Source organism: Thunnus thynnus, chromosome 12 (assembly GCF_963924715.1).
Source record: "Thunnus thynnus chromosome 12, fThuThy2.1, whole genome shotgun sequence".
NCBI lineage: Eukaryota > Metazoa > Chordata > Actinopteri > Scombriformes > Scombridae > Thunnus > Thunnus thynnus.
Window position 1 is genome coordinate 11,765,529 of NC_089528.1, and position 17,496 is coordinate 11,783,024.

The 17,496-nt window shown below is 39.6% G+C and overlaps 1 protein-coding gene across 1 annotated transcript; it reads left to right on the plus strand.

Annotated features, from left to right (window-relative positions):
- The first annotated feature begins 299 nt into the window (after positions 1-299).
- On the plus strand, positions 300-3,291 carry rps28 (ribosomal protein S28). The gene is made up of 4 exons (XM_067605481.1): positions 300-402; positions 706-753; positions 1,674-1,796; positions 3,168-3,291. The coding sequence occupies exons 1-3, from the start codon at positions 364-366 to the stop codon at positions 1,794-1,796; spliced, it is 210 nt and encodes a 69-aa protein (XP_067461582.1). The 5' UTR covers positions 300-363; the 3' UTR covers positions 3,168-3,291.
- Positions 3,292-17,496: the final 14,205 nt, after the last annotated feature.

Genomic DNA, 17,496 nt, shown 5'->3' on the forward strand with positions numbered 1-17,496 from the left:
ATAATTAATTTGGTCTCTTATTCCACGTTATAAAATTAGTAAAATGGCCAAAAAAGAAAAAAAGATTGACACACGGTGAATAATGGTAGGGTCCTCGGCGCCCCCCGTGGAGGTTCATGTGAATAGTATCGCCCAATTTGCCGGAAAAGGAAACGACAAGCTAAAGCAAAAAATTGAATTGTATTTTAAAATTATGATAATAATAATGTTTTCAACTTTTCTACGCATGTTTCAGATGAATGTGGTTCAAATTGCATTACAGTTTAATTAAAATGGTCAAAATGTAATAAAATGAATTATTACAGTTGCACATATATGACTTCCGGGGACCACGTGACTTCCTTTCCGGTCTAACCTGACAACATGGACGCCAGCCGCGTGCAGCCGATCAAGCTCGCAAGAGTAAGAAAATATATAATATGGCAAAAATAATCACATTCGGACGGATAGACAGTTACAGTAACAACTAACGTCTCATACGGCGCCAAAAACTTGAAGTTAAATCCGACTTGTGTCTCCTGATTAGTAAACGGCTCTTCTTCTTCTCGCGCTTCCATCATGGAGGCCAGTCCACGCTGCTAACGTTAGCTAGTTCAACATGTTGTAGACTGCTGGTCCCTTTTATATTTCGGTTCACAACAAAAAAAAAGACAACGTTGACTTCAGGAATGTGCAGAACTAATCTATTTTATGTTTGGTTTTCAGGTCACTAAGGTGCTCGGAAGAACTGGTTCCCAGGGACAATGTACACAGGTATGCCAGAGACTAATATCTCACAGTTGGGTGTTTTTATTAAATATAGGTATTTTTATTCCCCTGTTTTGTATATCGGTAATTCGTCTACTCACATTTGACATTCACAGAAGTGCAGTATGTCCTGAAAGAAGCTGTAGCTTTAAATAAAGTCCGTCCGTGTTTTACTTGGCTGTAAAACACGTTTCCCCTCAAAGACAACATAGTTTTAAGGTTTAAAATTGAGCCCTAATGATGTGCTGAACCTCTGAATGTGGTAGCTTTTTTCCAGTGAAGCAGCATGTCAAGTAAATGTTTTAAATTGCTTCTCAGTCCCTCTGGGATTTCGGAGTTGGGTTTTTTCTTTTTTTTATTGACTATTGCAGCCCAAAATGCTTGAATGTTACGTTAAATTTGCAAGCAAAGGAAAATAATGCTTTAAAAAAACTACTACCAATAAGGAGTCATATGAAATCACTTCCTTAACTGTATTTGAGTTCCATTTATAAGCCTTTATTAAATAAACTTTCACCTCACCATTAGCACCAAATAAAATAAGTGAATAATGCCATTAAAATAAATCCATCAAACATAAAAATATAGAAAAGTGGTTGGTCAGTGAAGATTTCCATGTGGGCCACCAATATTAGGAGTACAAAAGTTTCCCTCCATTGTCGTGGAAAACATTTGGGAATTGTTTTGTACAGTCTATGGCAGTAAGTTTTATTGGCAAGTGAGATTTGTCCAACTTTCACGTGAATGCACGCCTGAATCCTTGCTAAATGCTTAGTTATAAGTGGTTTGATGTTTAGCCACAACTCACATAGTGGTTGTCACTAATGGATATTACTAATTCTGCCAATATAATGTAATTCATGTAAGACGTTACTTGTTAAATATTAATAGCTTGACCCGTGATTCATTTTGTTATTTTCGTGCAGGTCCGTGTTGAGTTCATGGACGACAGCAACCGCTCCATCATCAGGAACGTGAAGGGCCCAGTCAGAGAAGGAGATGTGCTGACACTTCTGGAGTCTGAAAGAGAAGCCAGGAGGCTGCGATAGGTGAGAGGACATAAGCCCAGCCATGTCTGTTAGCCCCGTCACTAATGAGTGGTTAACGGACGGGTTCACAAATTTTTTTCATGTCCAGTGTCATGTATTGACCATCTTAAAACAATAGTCAGGTGCCCATATGAACATAGAAACAGGTTTTGCTTGCTGTAATCATTCCTCCTGTTTATACTGCCGTTAGATGATCCCCTACAAATGTGCTAACAATGTAAGTGATGGACAAAATCCACAGTCCTCATTATGACCTGAAATGTATTTATAAGTTTATCAGAAGATAATATGGGGCTTCAGCTGTCTGAGTTTGTTCAATAGTTTGTATCCTCAACAGTCAGTTTAGTAAAAATAATTACAGCGAGTAAACATCAGTGTTTATTTGAGAACGTGACTATTGTTTTACAGAAAAGTTGTGAACTTGTAAGTTAGTTGGCATTACACTTTAGAGAATTCAATTTGAAGACATTGCTTAGGCCTCCAGTGATGTGTAATAGCCAATGGACACTCAGTGACCATAATTAACGTTAGCTATTATCATAGTTGTGTTGCATTTTATTAAAAGGTGTTTTTTAGTATTTTGCTCCCTGATGTATGCAAATGGGTGTCGACAAATCATCTTTGAAGTTACCAGAGTTGAATCAAAAGCTGTGTATACAAAATCTGAACAGGGCTTCCAAAAGGAGGATTATTGCAAGTCCTCTGAACTGCCTAGTTTTCTGACAAAGTTCATATTTGTCCTGTCACTGAGTGCATTTCATTCATCCCACTCCTGGCCCTCATCAGAATTAACCACCACTTTAAATGTCTAATGCTACAGATATTCACGGCTGAAAAACCTTGTAGACTGCATGTCAAAACATCCAAGTAATTGTATTATATTGATGGTCACCCTAAAACAAAAACGTTTGAAATGCAGTGAACACTTGTGATTCTGTCACGGAGGGTTCTGTGGTTCATTGTGCTGGATGTCAAGATTTAGGCACTGCTAGTTCTCACTGTTCGTGGCTCAATCTGGACTAATTTCCTCCTGGAACAGCAGTTGAACACAGAAGGCAGGCAGCTGGGATAAAAAAAAAAAAAAAAAACAGCAGTACCTCATCACAATAACCAGGACAGGTCAAGTCAATTTTATTTATGTAGCGCCAAATCACAACAGAAGTTATTAGGGCACTTTTTACAAAGAGCAGGTCTGGACTGCACTACAGAGAACCACTGTCTCTGATTGACAGTATTAAATCTGCTAATCTGAGACTCCGGGTCAGTGTGCTTCTATCTGCTGCTATCCTCTTCATACAGAAGGGATGAAGGAGACAGACTTTTAATTTTTGCTGGCTGAGTTGAATTGACTGATCTCTCTTGTCTCCACAGTGCCCACTGAAGCTGTGAGGTGCCAATCCATCGCTGTGGAGCAGAAGACACCATCAGTTTCACTTGCTGTGGCCTGCATCTCACTTGTTCAGATGTTTTGAAATAAAGTTGGTAATTAAGATGATATTGTGGAAGTCCTGTGTTTATTGTGCAGTTGTAAACAGGTTTTTTTCCTCATCATAATGATGACAGAGCAGTAGGCTGGCAACTAATTCAGTGCTGTATTATACTCAACAAAGCCTTCTGGCAATTTATTTGTTTTTGTGCACATATGTTAATGTACTTTAAATAGTTATTAGTTTGCAGGAAAATATGTATTAAACATTTCAGACATTAGCATTAGCAATGATCCTAAATATTCCAGATTTTATTGTCAAGTAACTGATGAGCAAAGTGCCAAATTTATGTGACATCAGTGTATAAAACTTAAAAATGAAACAAAAATCTATTATACAGTGTCTGAATCTAGAGGCTGTAGCAGTAAATAATGTTGAGTGCAATAATGTTGAATGCAGTTTAATGTATCTAGTTTTTCCACAAGCATTTTAAGAGAAAACAGCTTTCACTTAGTTGCCCTACGGAAACTAGAGAAGATTTATTTTAAGTGACCAAATGTCACAAGGCCAATTCAAATGAAGGTCATGGTCAAGCAGTACAGGAGCACCGTTGTGAGTGTATGTCAGATTAGTTTTATAATGCTTGTTGATTTATTTCATCTCAAATATGGCCCAATGTGGTTCAGTAGTTATTACAAATGGACTTACAAGACACCAAAATACAGTTGCAGTGTTGAAACATTTGTCAAACATAGACAAGAAAAAAATTTCTAACATTACATTGCAAACAAAGAACTTTGTCGTTTGTACCAAAGCTTTACAAATAAAATCAGCCACACAAAAGGTTCCCTCCCTGACATGCAGCTTTTTATAATCATTCATCCAGAAAAAATCATCAGAGATGACATTTTACTGAATAGTGCAGCCCTTAAATCATCATATAACGAGCAATAACACATAAAAGGGACTTCATATTCAGTCTCGCCTAAATCAATCAGTCTATATGCTGTTTATCTACATGTAGAGATTTTTAGGAGCAGGATCAGGTTGTGTAGTTCACATTCTGCCCAGCAGAGAGCAGCATCACTCAGCTGATAGTAGAATTTACATTCACCTCAGTGATGTCCTGCAGGTAAACAATCATTTTGCACAGTCTTGTCTTCAAACAGTTGTGCTGAGTTATTTCAACACCAGCAGCTTGTCTTAAAATAACTCATCACCCAAGAGCCATTTCACAAAATCATTTTCTTAATGTATTCTCAAAACTCTGTATAGAGGCAAAATCTTCTATTTTTAATTTTAATACACAAATATAAACATTTACATATCTATGTTATACATCTGATGAATTTAATATAGTTGGTTTTTTTTAACCAACTAATTGCAAAGCCAGAGACACACTCTCTACTCACATTTGTGGACAGTAAAGCTCCATTAAATGAAAGTCATAACTGCACCTCTCTGCATTTTAAAATATACCTCAAATGTAAAATGGCTGAAATATGAAACACCTTCTCTGGGATGGAGTTTGTAAATTAACACCCCACAGGGAGAAACAGAAATCATAATAAAAATGTTTTCTTCACATGTAGACATTTAAACATTTCAAGTGGCCGTGTTGTTTTTCTGCATGAAGGTATTTGGCTGAATTCCAGTTTGAGGTTCATGAGGGAGTCCAGTGGCTGTTTGAACAGGAAAGCAGGTCAGTTAGAGTTATGTGTTGTGCAGAGTCTCTCTCGCTGCTTATGGCCTTATATTTTCCATCTTACCTTGACCTACTTTACACAAAGCTTTGAATTGACCTGCTAATGTAGACGAGTGAATTTATTCTGGTTGTAAAATCAATAAATGATATGAGATATGTGCTTTAGCCAGACACAGTGCAGTGCTATGGCACGCTTCCTTGGTATTAACAGTGCTAGCAGGGATAGCAGTGGATAGCATTTTGTAGTTGTAAATAAGATGATCAATTATAACTTTGGAAAATACTATCGACTGTGTCATAAAGTGAGTGATTGTAAAGGTTTGATTTTCAGTTAGTAAACTCTCCTTGCTTTGGCTCGCAGACAGCAACACCAGCATCACACAACATGGCACATACAACTGTTATGAAAATGTATAAAATGTACAGTCAGTCAGTCAGTAGCACTACAGCGAAACACTTCCATATCAAAGCAGAACAGTAATTCAATCTTTTAATGTATGTTAGGTTTTTTACTTTTGGTTAGTTAATAACTGTGCACTTTAACTGTGGCTGGAACCAGGAGGGCATCAACAGGTAACACGAAACCAAAGTGGGAAACTGACACCAAGCCACAAATTAATTCTTGGCAGCTATTCATTAAAGTTAAAGTAAGACACGCAAGATCAACAACAACATGCTGGCACTTGACGCCTGAAATCAGAGAGTCAGAGACAGCAAGACAGAAAGGCAGCAAGGCCAGAGTGAGACAGAGACTTGCTTTACTTTTTAAAAATTTAAATCTTGTGATTTGACATCTTTAGCTCATGAATCCAGCCAGAAAGCCGCATTTATGTAACAGAAATCATGCCAGTGCACGATCAGAAAACAAATCTACAGATCTCACAGTCTGGATCTGATTGTTCACTAAGAAAGCTGGAAAGTTTACCAAAGACCTGCACCAGCATCACTATCTGACTGCCTTGTTGATCTAAAAGATAGAAAACAAAAGGAAAAGTAAGAGGGAACAATAGAAAGAGAGAACAAGCGAGGGAGAGGGGGATTCCAAGGTTGTTCAACAGACCTCACATTCAACATCAGCTCTGTGCTTGAAAACAACTGGGTGTCACCTTACCCCCCTGTCATCACCGTTCCGCACCTCTCCATCACGCCGCCTCACCCACTCATTCAGACGGGTGGCATGTGTTTACCATATCTCCATCTCCCCCGCTTCTCCCCCTCCCTCTGTCTCTCTGAAGCAGGATCATACCGGGTTAGAAACAAATTTACTCCAAGGCCACTCCCTGTTTGTCTGCCTGTCACCAAGGTCTAACTCAGCCAGGAGAAAAGCCCAGCAGTGTCACTGTGTGTCTGTGTGTCTGTGTGTCTGTGTGTCTGTGTGTCTGTCTGCAGGCAGGATCTGCAACATTATGCCAGACATGCAAAACATCAATAAGAACAAGGACGTTGTGCGTAGAGTTGTAGCTGCTATTATAATACTGTTGGTAGAAAATGTTATTTACTGCTTTCCAGATTTAGACCTAATCTAAATGTAGTACATCATCTCTTTGAATCTGTTTTGTCCCTGTTACTTTAATCATATTATACTGACTGGAAAACTTTTAGACTTTTTGAATTTGGACTGAATGATTTGAAAGACAGCAATAAACTGATAAATGATCAAATTTAACTTAAAACAGTTATTTTCTTTAAGTACAAGTAGTAAAACCTTGAGCCCTCGAGTGCTTTTTATGCATTCAAGTCACAGAGCCAAGCATCTGATTTAAAAAAAGAAATACTGTACAATGTTTGAAAAATCCAGACGGTCATTTAACAGCACTTGTTGTTGTTCTAAAGTATCTCCAGAATCCTCAAAGACTCATCTAACCATCTGAAAATGAAAAAAAAATTATCTTTTAAATCTGTTTCTCAAATTGTGACTGGAATTTAAAGAGCCCCTCCAGACATGTTTTAAGATGTATATAAAATACTCTATACTTTGAATAATAATTTGTGTCCAATATGGTTTTTCAACAAAAGAAGTTCAGTTATCTTGTTAAAACCTTTAAAATGACATCTACTCCTTCTACTCCAGAATCAATGAACATGCAAATATTTTTCATTTCAAAAGTTGACCTTTTGGACATAAAATGTCTCCTACTTCACTGTAAAGTCCATTCTCAGTGTTTGTGCACTGGAGGCTTCAAGTTTCCACATCACACGTGTGTAAGTTGCACACTGAGCCACAACTGGCTCCAAAATAGTTGTGATGTCACAAATCATGCTTAGAGGTACACGTGTTAAACTGAGATTTAAAGTGAACACAGAGAAACTCTCCTCCTTCAGCAGATGAATTTGAAAACAGTCTTCTAGTGTCAAACTCTGCAAATAAATCATTCTGCACAGTGAAGTTCAAACATCCAACTGAAACTAGTTTTTCATTCAGAGCAACCTTTTAGGTTTTACAACTAGAACCGGTTAAATATTCGATGCATTGCTCTGTGACTCGTTTGTAATGGTAAAACATGAGTAAAAATACAGATGTATTAACAACAAGACGTATTCATTATGCAGGAATATGCTACCTTTTAGTGTTATACTATGATGTATTATTTTATTGGATTGTTAATTCTAATGTATTAATGTGTAGGCAGCATTTTCCTGTTGCAGCTGTTGAAGGTGGAGCTACTTTTAACTACTTTATATACTGTTGGGTAGTTAAATCTGTAAGAATGCTTCGTATCTTAGTCATCATGTTTTGAATGTAGACATTTTATCTGTGAAGTAACTAGTAAGTACAGCTGTTAAATATATGCAAGTAAAAAGTATATTTCCCTCTAAAGTACAAGTACCTCAAAACTGTTCTTAAGTACTTCTTAGTTCTTACTTGAGTAAATGTACTGAGTTTGGCCTACTTTCCACCACAGAATGAGAGCTCTGACAAATATTAGAATTTACCTTTGACCATGGTTACTTTTTTTCTGTGACAAATGACTGGAGATCATCTTGTTTTGCGGGTGTAAGCGGGCTTGTTGGAATTGGATGAACTTGGCAGGGGGCTAAGGGCTTTGTTTCTCCCATGCTGGGGAACAGGATGTACAGCAGGGAGGTCATGAAGCCTCCAGAGGGAGAGAGGCCTCTGATTTATACACTCTGAACCCAGCTACGACCTGGGTCACGGACCTCAAATTTACAAATGGGGCCCATAGGACGCAGAGGGGATGCCAAGAAGACAATCACCCCAGAGGTAACTAGAAGACATCCCTGCCCCTCTCTTTCACTCGCCCCTGCTGGTTTCTCTGCCTCTCTTTCTCACAGTCTCTTTGCCCAGCCTGTTTGTACTTTTTTTTACCCTCTCTGTCCCCCTCCAATCCCTCTGATTGTTGAACTTTAGTACATCCTGCCTCTTTACAGATTATCCCAGTTTCTTGCCATTAATTGCCGAAGGTGCGGCTGGTTTAATTAGGCTCCAGGAGGACAAGCCAAGTTTTCACAGCTCTCAGCAATGAGGGGAGCTTTAGAAAGAAAGAGAAAAAAGGCTGAAATGAAAGATTAAAAACTTGGCTCTCTCTCTCTCATGTCTCACTCAAAACATGCTGATAATGTTTACCTGTTTGAAAAAAGCACAGGGCTTTAATTCACGACTGTCCAGGAAATAACAGTACATCAAATCCAGGATGCTCAAATAACACACACGACCTTGAAAGAGGAGCATTTGAGCATTTGAAACAAATAGCTTTGGATGTAGGCATATAAAGAATCCTTTATATATCTGTGAGAGCAAGAGCAACATACTGCGGTAAGAAAAAATAAATATAAGACCAGAAAGAGTAAAATCAAAAGAAGACAGCTTGAAGGGTGACAACGATAAACCAAACACAGCTTGGACAGTCTTGATTCACTTTTATGTAAGCAAAAGTGCAAAAGGGGGGACTTCATTGTGCGAAGGTCACAAAAACAAGCCAGCCATTTATTTTTTGAAGGCTCCATCCCCTGCGATGCATACAACTTGTTAAAATATCTTTTCTCACAATTCCCTGCACAACAATGTCATAGCACAAACAGCAGGTGCGCAGACAGACAGAAAGTGTGACTGGCTGAAACACAGGGTCAGATGCTGGGTTGTTGATAATGAAGCCTGTTGTGCAGGGATGGCGACGTAGAGGAGGAGTTAAGAAAGAGCTGTTTTGAAGCTCTGTAGCGCACCGTTTCTCGTAAACACTGTGAAAACAAAGCTTTGTGGACTCTGTCCCCCTCAGGTATTTTTCCGGAGGTAGAGGTGTTTGTGGCACTAAGGGCAAAACCGATACGACCAGGCATGTTTACATAAGATTGGTATTAATCTTCTCAGCTGACTTTCACCATGAAATTATTCCTTCAACATTGTGTTAGCGTGTCTATCTGTGCTGTTTATCTTCTGATAATAATGATGCACCACTAAAAATAAGTCACAGTTTGTGGAGAAACAGCGAGTCACTTGTTAACTGTAAATTTCAGAGTAGTTGAGAAACACTATATGTTCAGTAGGTCCCCTCAAGACTGCTTGTGGAATATTACATTACTGTTACACCCCTTATAGTGTCATTCAATGACATATGTGGCATATTAGTCAGCTTACTTCAACAACTCTAAACCTGCATGAGGAAATTATTATCTGGGTTAAAGGTTTTGTTGATGTTCCAGTTTGTTTGTTCTCTCTGCTAAAGAAAGGGACAGGTTGTGTCAGTTTTTAATACAAGCTCAAAATGAGATACAGCAGTCAATAACACGTGAAGATCTTGAAGAACACGCTGCAGGGTCGGATTTCAGGGGCGTCGCATTCCGGTTTATATTATGATCCTGGAAGAATCTGGCGCACCTATATTTTTGAAAATCAAAATACAGCAGTAAAACCCCGAGCTGTTGACACACCTAATGAGAAACCAGGGCACACAGCTGGGTCAATATTTAGCAGGAACAAACTTTAGTGGAATTCAACAAGTTAAAATCCAGGTTTGGGGGAAAAATATTGCCAAATCTTTACCTGACAGGTTACTCTGACCTTTCAGCTACAACATGAAAGTTTGCTTTGACCTGTCATTTATGCCATTGTTTAAATAATGTTGGGGAGACAAATCAGGGAAAGTGAGTGGAATGCTACTAACCCATCTGTTTTGCATTTTTAATCCTGGCACAAAAAGATCTTGGAAAAATGAAACAGCATCCATCATTTTATATTATCACCACATGAATATGGTAACATTTGGTAATTTGTGTTGGTTATATTTGACTGTTTTATACATTGAAAACTTTGATGCCATAATCTGTTGCTGGGCGCTGTGTTCTCTTTAAGGTTAGAGCAAATTGTGCCTATTGATATATTTCAATATACTTTAAGATCAGAATTAAAAAAAAATGGATAATATCACCATTTAAATACTGTTTTATATAAACAGGAGTCAATCATAAACCTCTCCTTTCTAAACATATATCACCAGGGTCTATAAGGCTCCAGAGTGAAATAACATAACATAAAATACCATTTTAGCAGGACTTAAACTGATGCACATGTTCAAGTAATAACTGCAATCACATGACTGCTTGTGGTATTTACATCCTGAGACTGCTGAGTCTCACAAAATAAAGATTCCTTCCCCACTTTAGAAAACTCCATAAAAACCTGTGGCCTCTGGTACTTGGAGAAAGACAGGAGAATACAATGCTGAAACCATTCAATTTCAATTACGATTCAGGATTTGAGATTAACATGGATCATTAGACGGTCAGAAGTGACGCATTCAGTGTGACATGATCATTCTTGAAGTCTGTAGGTGGATTTTACATTAAACGTCATGCTTGAATGAAAAAGAAAACTTCCTGTCAAAGTCTTGTTTCTACATGTTCTTGTCTGCTATAACAGTCTAAACCACAGCAACCAAACAAATGACAACACCCTTCACTAAAAGTAACACAAAGGAAAGGAACAGGGATACGGATAAAGGAAATGTTTAAACATTTTGGAAAATACACTTATTTGTCTTTTTTTTTTCTTTTTACCAAGACTTAGATGAGAGGATCGATACCACCGCCACAACTGTGCAGTAAATATGAAGCTACTGCCAGCAGCCAATTAGCTTAGCTTAGCATAAAGGCCAGAAACGCTTTGGTAAATCAGCCTACCAGCACCTCTAAAACTAACAAATAAACACACAAATAAAAGAATTTGTTTCTGAAAATGTCAAACAATTCTTTTAAATAGCAAAACTGAACCTAAGAAATAAGAATACTAATACAAACACTTTTGAGATATTGTACATGTCTCACTACAGGACTTCCAGGATGTGAGCGGTTTCCACACAAGTGTACTGTATATTGTTCTTTTAGCTAAAAAAAAAATAGACATAAGTAAGTAATTTCTGTTGGAATATCAGAACTAAAGAGTGCACAGCTGCTGTGGTACAGTTATAGGTCAGGACTCCTACTGTTTGGGAAGAACACTTTGTAACTCAAGCTTTCTTTCCTTTTTCTTCTCCAAACCACCAGCTGCTCAGCACTTGACAGTAAGAGGCTGTCTGCCGGTTACCACATCTTCCCCAAAAACAGGCCTCATTCACAATTAGATCCCTCTTCAGTTCAAGTGTCTCCTCCATGCTCTTGCTTCCACCTCCACTCCTATTGATTAAAAGTAGTGGGGTAATGAATTGATATCATTGTGATCAGTAACCTACACCCAGTGGCCTCAAGTGCCCCCCTCTCTCTGGTAAACACAGTATGCATGCTTGAATGTCTCAAAGGAGGCCAATTAGTTCATGGGAATCAACGCTTATAACTGGGGCAACAACCAAAGGGCTGATTTCTGGGATGAATGAGGAACAAAGCTGTGTTCTGTGAAACTCTGGGGAGACTAAACAGCTAAACAGCACGTCTGAGCCTGTGGGTCCAAGAAAAGTAAAAGATGTGTTCTGGAGAGCTCGTTTAGCACCCACAGCTGACCCATTTGAGCAGAATCCCCTGACAATGTAAATACGCATTTGAGTTATTTACAGCAACTGCATTTAGCATGGAATTCAAAGCTGACCTTGGTAACTTGTTTTTGTTGTATTTTGAGCAAAACAGTATATCACAGGAGGATTCCTCATTACATGCTTTTGATATTGTTAAGCCACACATAATTCAGTACTTCAGTGTATATATATTGATTAATATACTAATTTAAAATGTCTGAATCACACAAAACAAACAAACTACAACACCCTTCACACAAAACATGAACAGTTTGACATTTTAGGAAACACACTTATATTTAAGATCAATACAATTCTAATATGTGTATGGTAAATATGAAGCTACAGCCAGGTGATGGTCAGGTTATCTTAGCTTAGCTAGCTTTAAAAGACTGGAAACAAGGGGAAACAGCTAGCCTGGCTCTGTCTAAAGGTAACAAAATCCACCTTCTAGCACCTCTAAAGGTCACTAATTAACATGTTATATCTTATTGGTTTAATCTGTACAAAAACTGATGTGTGAACATGCTAAACTAGCTGTTCCGCCCGTTTCATATTTACTGTACAGACATGAAAAAGCTATCACTTCTACCCTCACTATGCAGCGAGCTAAACACACTTCCAATAAAGGTTTATAACAGTGGATTGATTTGAGGTTTTTACTGGAAGCAATTGTGAAACTGTGAAAACAGAATTGAACAACAAATTCAAGAACAGTGATCACAAATCAGAAAAAGATACCATTATCAATAAAGTATGGCAAAGTACTACGATGAGAAATGGCTCTATACATTACAGTTTTTGGCTGGACCAGCCATGGACCAGCTCTATAACCCTGAATGACCCATCGCTGACTGACTGACTGACTCACTGAGTGATGAAGTTACACGATTGGTCAAACGGCCGAGTGAGTTTCCCCATTCCCCATTTCCCCATTGGCCGTTACTCATTCAGAATGAATCGGCGCAAACAGTTTCTATTATGTCCTAAGGGGGCATTTACAGCAGAACCCCGAGCGCAGATCACTCTCAGCAGGACTGAGAGTGACATGTGACAACCAACTCCTTTGTTGGCATATACATGCATGGTGTGATATACAGATGGGTGACACATTAAAGGAAAAACTGGTGCAGATCTGAATGCTTGACCCCTACAGTGAGGGGGGCATTTTGCTGGATTTGTTTGGGTCCACTTGTCCCTTTAGAGGGAAGGGTCACTGCAAATCAATACAAAGTTGTTCTGATTGATCATCTTTATCCTCTTATGAAACATTGCTATCCTTATGGGAGTGGTCTATTCCAGGATGACAATGCCCCCATCCATAGGGCACGAGGGGTAACTGAATGGTTTGACGAGTATGAAAATGATGTGAATCATATGCTATGGCCTTCACAGTCACCAGATCTCAACCCAGTTGAACAGTTATGAGAGATTTTAGACTGACGTGTTAGACAGCGCTCTCCACCACCATCATCAAAACACCAAATGAGGGAATATCTTTTTGAAGAATGGTGTTAATCCCTCCAGTAGAGTTCAGAGACTGTAGAATCAAATCCAAGGCGCATTGAAGCTGTTCTGGCAACACATGGTGGCTCAATACTTTACTAAGACACTTTATGTTGGTTTTTTCCTTAAATTGTAACCTGTCTGTATTTAGTCCTTTCTTTCTTTTTAGATGGAAAAATGGGCAAGAATTTTGTGAGGGAAACAAACAAGGGCCAGAATCCACCAGATGTACTGCTCAGGGCAGTAAGAGAAGTAAAGCTGCACAACAAAACAGTCAGAAGCAATGCCAAGGACTTTCAGATTAACTATCAAACTCTGGCAAGATATTGGAGTGAAATAAGTCCATCAGAAGTTGCTGGAGATGGAATTTACCCATCCTTGCCAGTAGGGTATATCAAATATCATTTAGTTTTCAATGAAGAGCAGGAAAGTCAGCTGGCAGAATACATCATCACTGCTGACACTGACATTTATTTTGGCCTCTCTCCTGTTGAATTTTGCAAACTTGCATACACGTATGCAGTCCACAATAATGTCCCTGTCTGCAGTAAATGGGAATAGAAGGAGATAGCAGGGGCAGACTGGTTGTCTGACACCCATCACTCTCAATCAGGATCCTGGAGGCCACCAGCCTTGCACATTCCAGTGCCTTCAATAAGCACACTGTGGACCAGTTCTTCACCAACTTGGAGGAGGTGATGGCAAGACACCAGTCTGAGCCCCAGTCCATTCGGAATATGAATAAAACTGGTAATTACCGCTGTCCACAAACCAAACAAGGTGGTAACCAGGAGAGGCTACAAGCAGATGGGGTCTTTGACATCTGCCGAGAGGGGAACCCTGGTCACCCTCTCCTGTGCTGTCTCCACCACCAGGAACAGTGTTCCCCCCTTCTTTATTTTCCCCTGGGTCAACTTACATAACCATTTCCTAATTTCCGCCCCCACAGGAAGTGCAGGAGGGACAAATCTCAGTGGGTGGATGAAGGAGGAGCATTTTATGAGTTTCCTAAAACATTTTGTGGCACATACAAGGTGCGGCTGAGAAAGAGCATGCCCCCTGCTCCTTGACAACCACAGCTCCCACCTGTTGGTTGATAGGCTGAACTATGCCAAAGAGAATGGATTGTTCCCACCACCTGCAGCCCCTCGATCTGTCTGTCTATGGCCCATTGAAGAGGCACGATAACACTGCCTCATCTACCTCGTTGTTGAGTAATCCAGGAAAAACAATGACCATTCATGAAATACAAAAATTGTAGTTGCAGCCTTCCCTCTTGATGTAAACTTGATCAACATTCAGTCAGGCCTCAGGTTGAGTGGTATCCCCTCAACAGGGAGGTGTTGTCCAAGTCAGCATTTGCTCCTGCCTGTGTGACTGTGTGAATTTGTAGAGTAGATAAAAGATGACTGTCAGTATTTGCCTGGACACAGACAATACAATTCAGACAAACTGTGTCAGTAGGGGTTGCTACTAGCAACCAAATGTTCAATTGAAACCAACTGAAAACTGCTGCTGGTAGCAGAACATTGATCTTTTCATCTAACTCCCAGCAAGAGGGCGAATAAGTGTAGTTCCCAAAATGTCTATTCCTTTCAACGTCACTTCAGCCATTTCTCTGCCATCAGCTTCAACAGTGTCTTGCATGAGAAACAGATTCTGCGAGTCAAGTTGGTATTTTACATTGTTAAACTTTGTGTAACTGTGAATTTCCTGTCTGGAAGTGAAGTAAAATCAAGGCGGGAAGGTAAAATGACTCATATTTTCGGTGCAGTTTGTGACTCAGCTGCCCTTATTTTAAATTTCTGTTTCTCACTCCAGAGTCCTTCTTAAATGCAGTCACTGCTGAGTCTTAAGATCAAGTCTAATACTGTTTGCAATCTTATATGAGCAGTGTTTGTTTACTCTGTGAAAAGGGGCAGGGCCTAACCCAAAAATACTGTAAATCAGTGTAGATTTCCAGCACCATAAAGAACTGACAGCGTACACAGCTGCTTGGGTCAACCGCAGTCTATATGTATTTACATTTTCCAAATTGGGGTATGTGTACACTCTGTACTTTTCTGCTTCCTGCCAGCTGGGAGGCTCATTTAGCTCATGAGCAATGAAGCAACTAAGGGAAAAGCTTGGCGCGTCTGTGGAAGTGAGCATGTAGGCTGATATGGGTTCTTCATTAGCGGGAGCTTGTTCCTCACAACCAGTCTGAGAAGTAAAAGTAGCAAACAAATACAGAGGCGGTCAAGAAGAAGCAATAACAAAAACACATTCATTTGTATCATATAGCACATGCCTATGCATGTGTGAGCTGAACATGAGCTGTTAGGAATGTAAAAGGAGAAGACTGTGTGTGTGTGTGTGTGTGCGCACGCGCGCGCATGTGTGTGTGTGTAACTAAGCATGCAAGAAAGATACATGCACGAATCGGGTGTGTGTATGTGTTGATTAAAGTTTATGTGGTCAGCTGCACAACCAGGTCACTGGAGCATATGGATAGTAATTATGCATTCATCTTACATAACTTGTCTTATGTCACTAAGTTTTTGATCTGCAACATTTCTACAGCGCATGCAATCTTGATAGGATGTTACAAAAGGTAATTACAAGCAGATATTGGGAGTAACCGCCTATTAAGAAATCAAGCATTTTTGTGGAGACTCTTCGAGTCTGCAGACATTTCTCCAGAATGCAAAACGGGGAGACTTTCCATCCAAGGACAGCATGTCAGAGTCCTCACAGGAAATCTGTCATGTCCTCTTAGCCTGCTCTCCCTGCCCAGGCCTGCAGAGCTGTTTGTGCTGAACAAACCAGAGGTGAAACAAATCATACCTCATCTCTCAGGATTGCTGGAGGCTAAAGAATTTTTTTAAAAAGAACTACAGGTTTTCATTTGCTTCAATGCTATTTCACATTCAGTTTGCAGTTCCTGGGGCAACAATTGTAGAACATTCACCAGAGGGGCCCTGTTGGATAAATGGGCAGGGGTCAAAGCTGGATAAATAGGAATGCTATGCTCTCGCTTTGCACCACTGGGAGGCAGTAGTGTGTATTATCAGGTTGTGTTCTGTTCTCACCACAGAATGGGAATAGGCCTTTCAAAGAAGACATTTTCAGGCATTCACAGGTGTAAACACACTGTTATACACACTGTTTAGACGTATAGTTTCTGAGTTGGGACAAAGGTGAAATTGACCTACATAGATATGGTTGACCTGCAGAGATGTTTTCACTTAATCTACTTGTTGATTAGATCTCTATGCAGTACTGTGTGGGTGTGTACAGACTGCGCTTGATTGACATCTCCCACACTCGCCTGTTTGTCCTCATGTAATTCCCAGCATTGCTCGCCAAATGTCAACCTCAGCAGAGGTCTAATCAGACAGAAAACATGAGTTGGTGTTCATTTAAAGGGGACCTATGATGCTTTTGTGTTTTTCTGTTATTTATATACTGTTATGATGTCGGATATCTATGTTACACATGGTCAAAATTTCCAAACTTGAGGTTAACGTGTGTAGAAATGCTCACTGCAAGACAAAAGCATCAACCTGCTCTGAACTTTGTTTGTGGAGTTTTTTTGTATCTTCCTCATGAGCTGACGTCAAATTGTTGCGCATGCCTGTAAACAGCCATCTGTTCCATAGTCTTGGTTTCGTTGTTTGTTGGAAGTCGGAAGTCGGAAGTCGGCTGTGGCACAGCTTTCGGAAGCTAACCAATCAGAACGGAATGGGCTGATCAGGAGGGGGGAGGAGCTAAAATGGCCTGTTTTAGACAGAGGCTGAACTGAGGGGCTGCATAAAGAGCCAGTATAAGATAAATAAGGATTTTTCTGAAATGTGAATCATGCAAAGCTACTCCAGTGGAATCCCAGAATAAAAATATGAGTATGAGCTGGAAAATCCCTGAGGGTGTCACTTTCTGAGTTAATTGATCAACATGTTGTAGCAGGAAAAGCACAGGTGTGACTAATAACATTATTTAAGGCTGCATTTAATTTATTGTTAATGCTGACTCACTGACATTGTTGACTGGGACACTTCAAGGAACAGGAATCATTTACGTTCACAGTTACACCCGTGCTATGAAAGTCAAATTTTCAATCAATC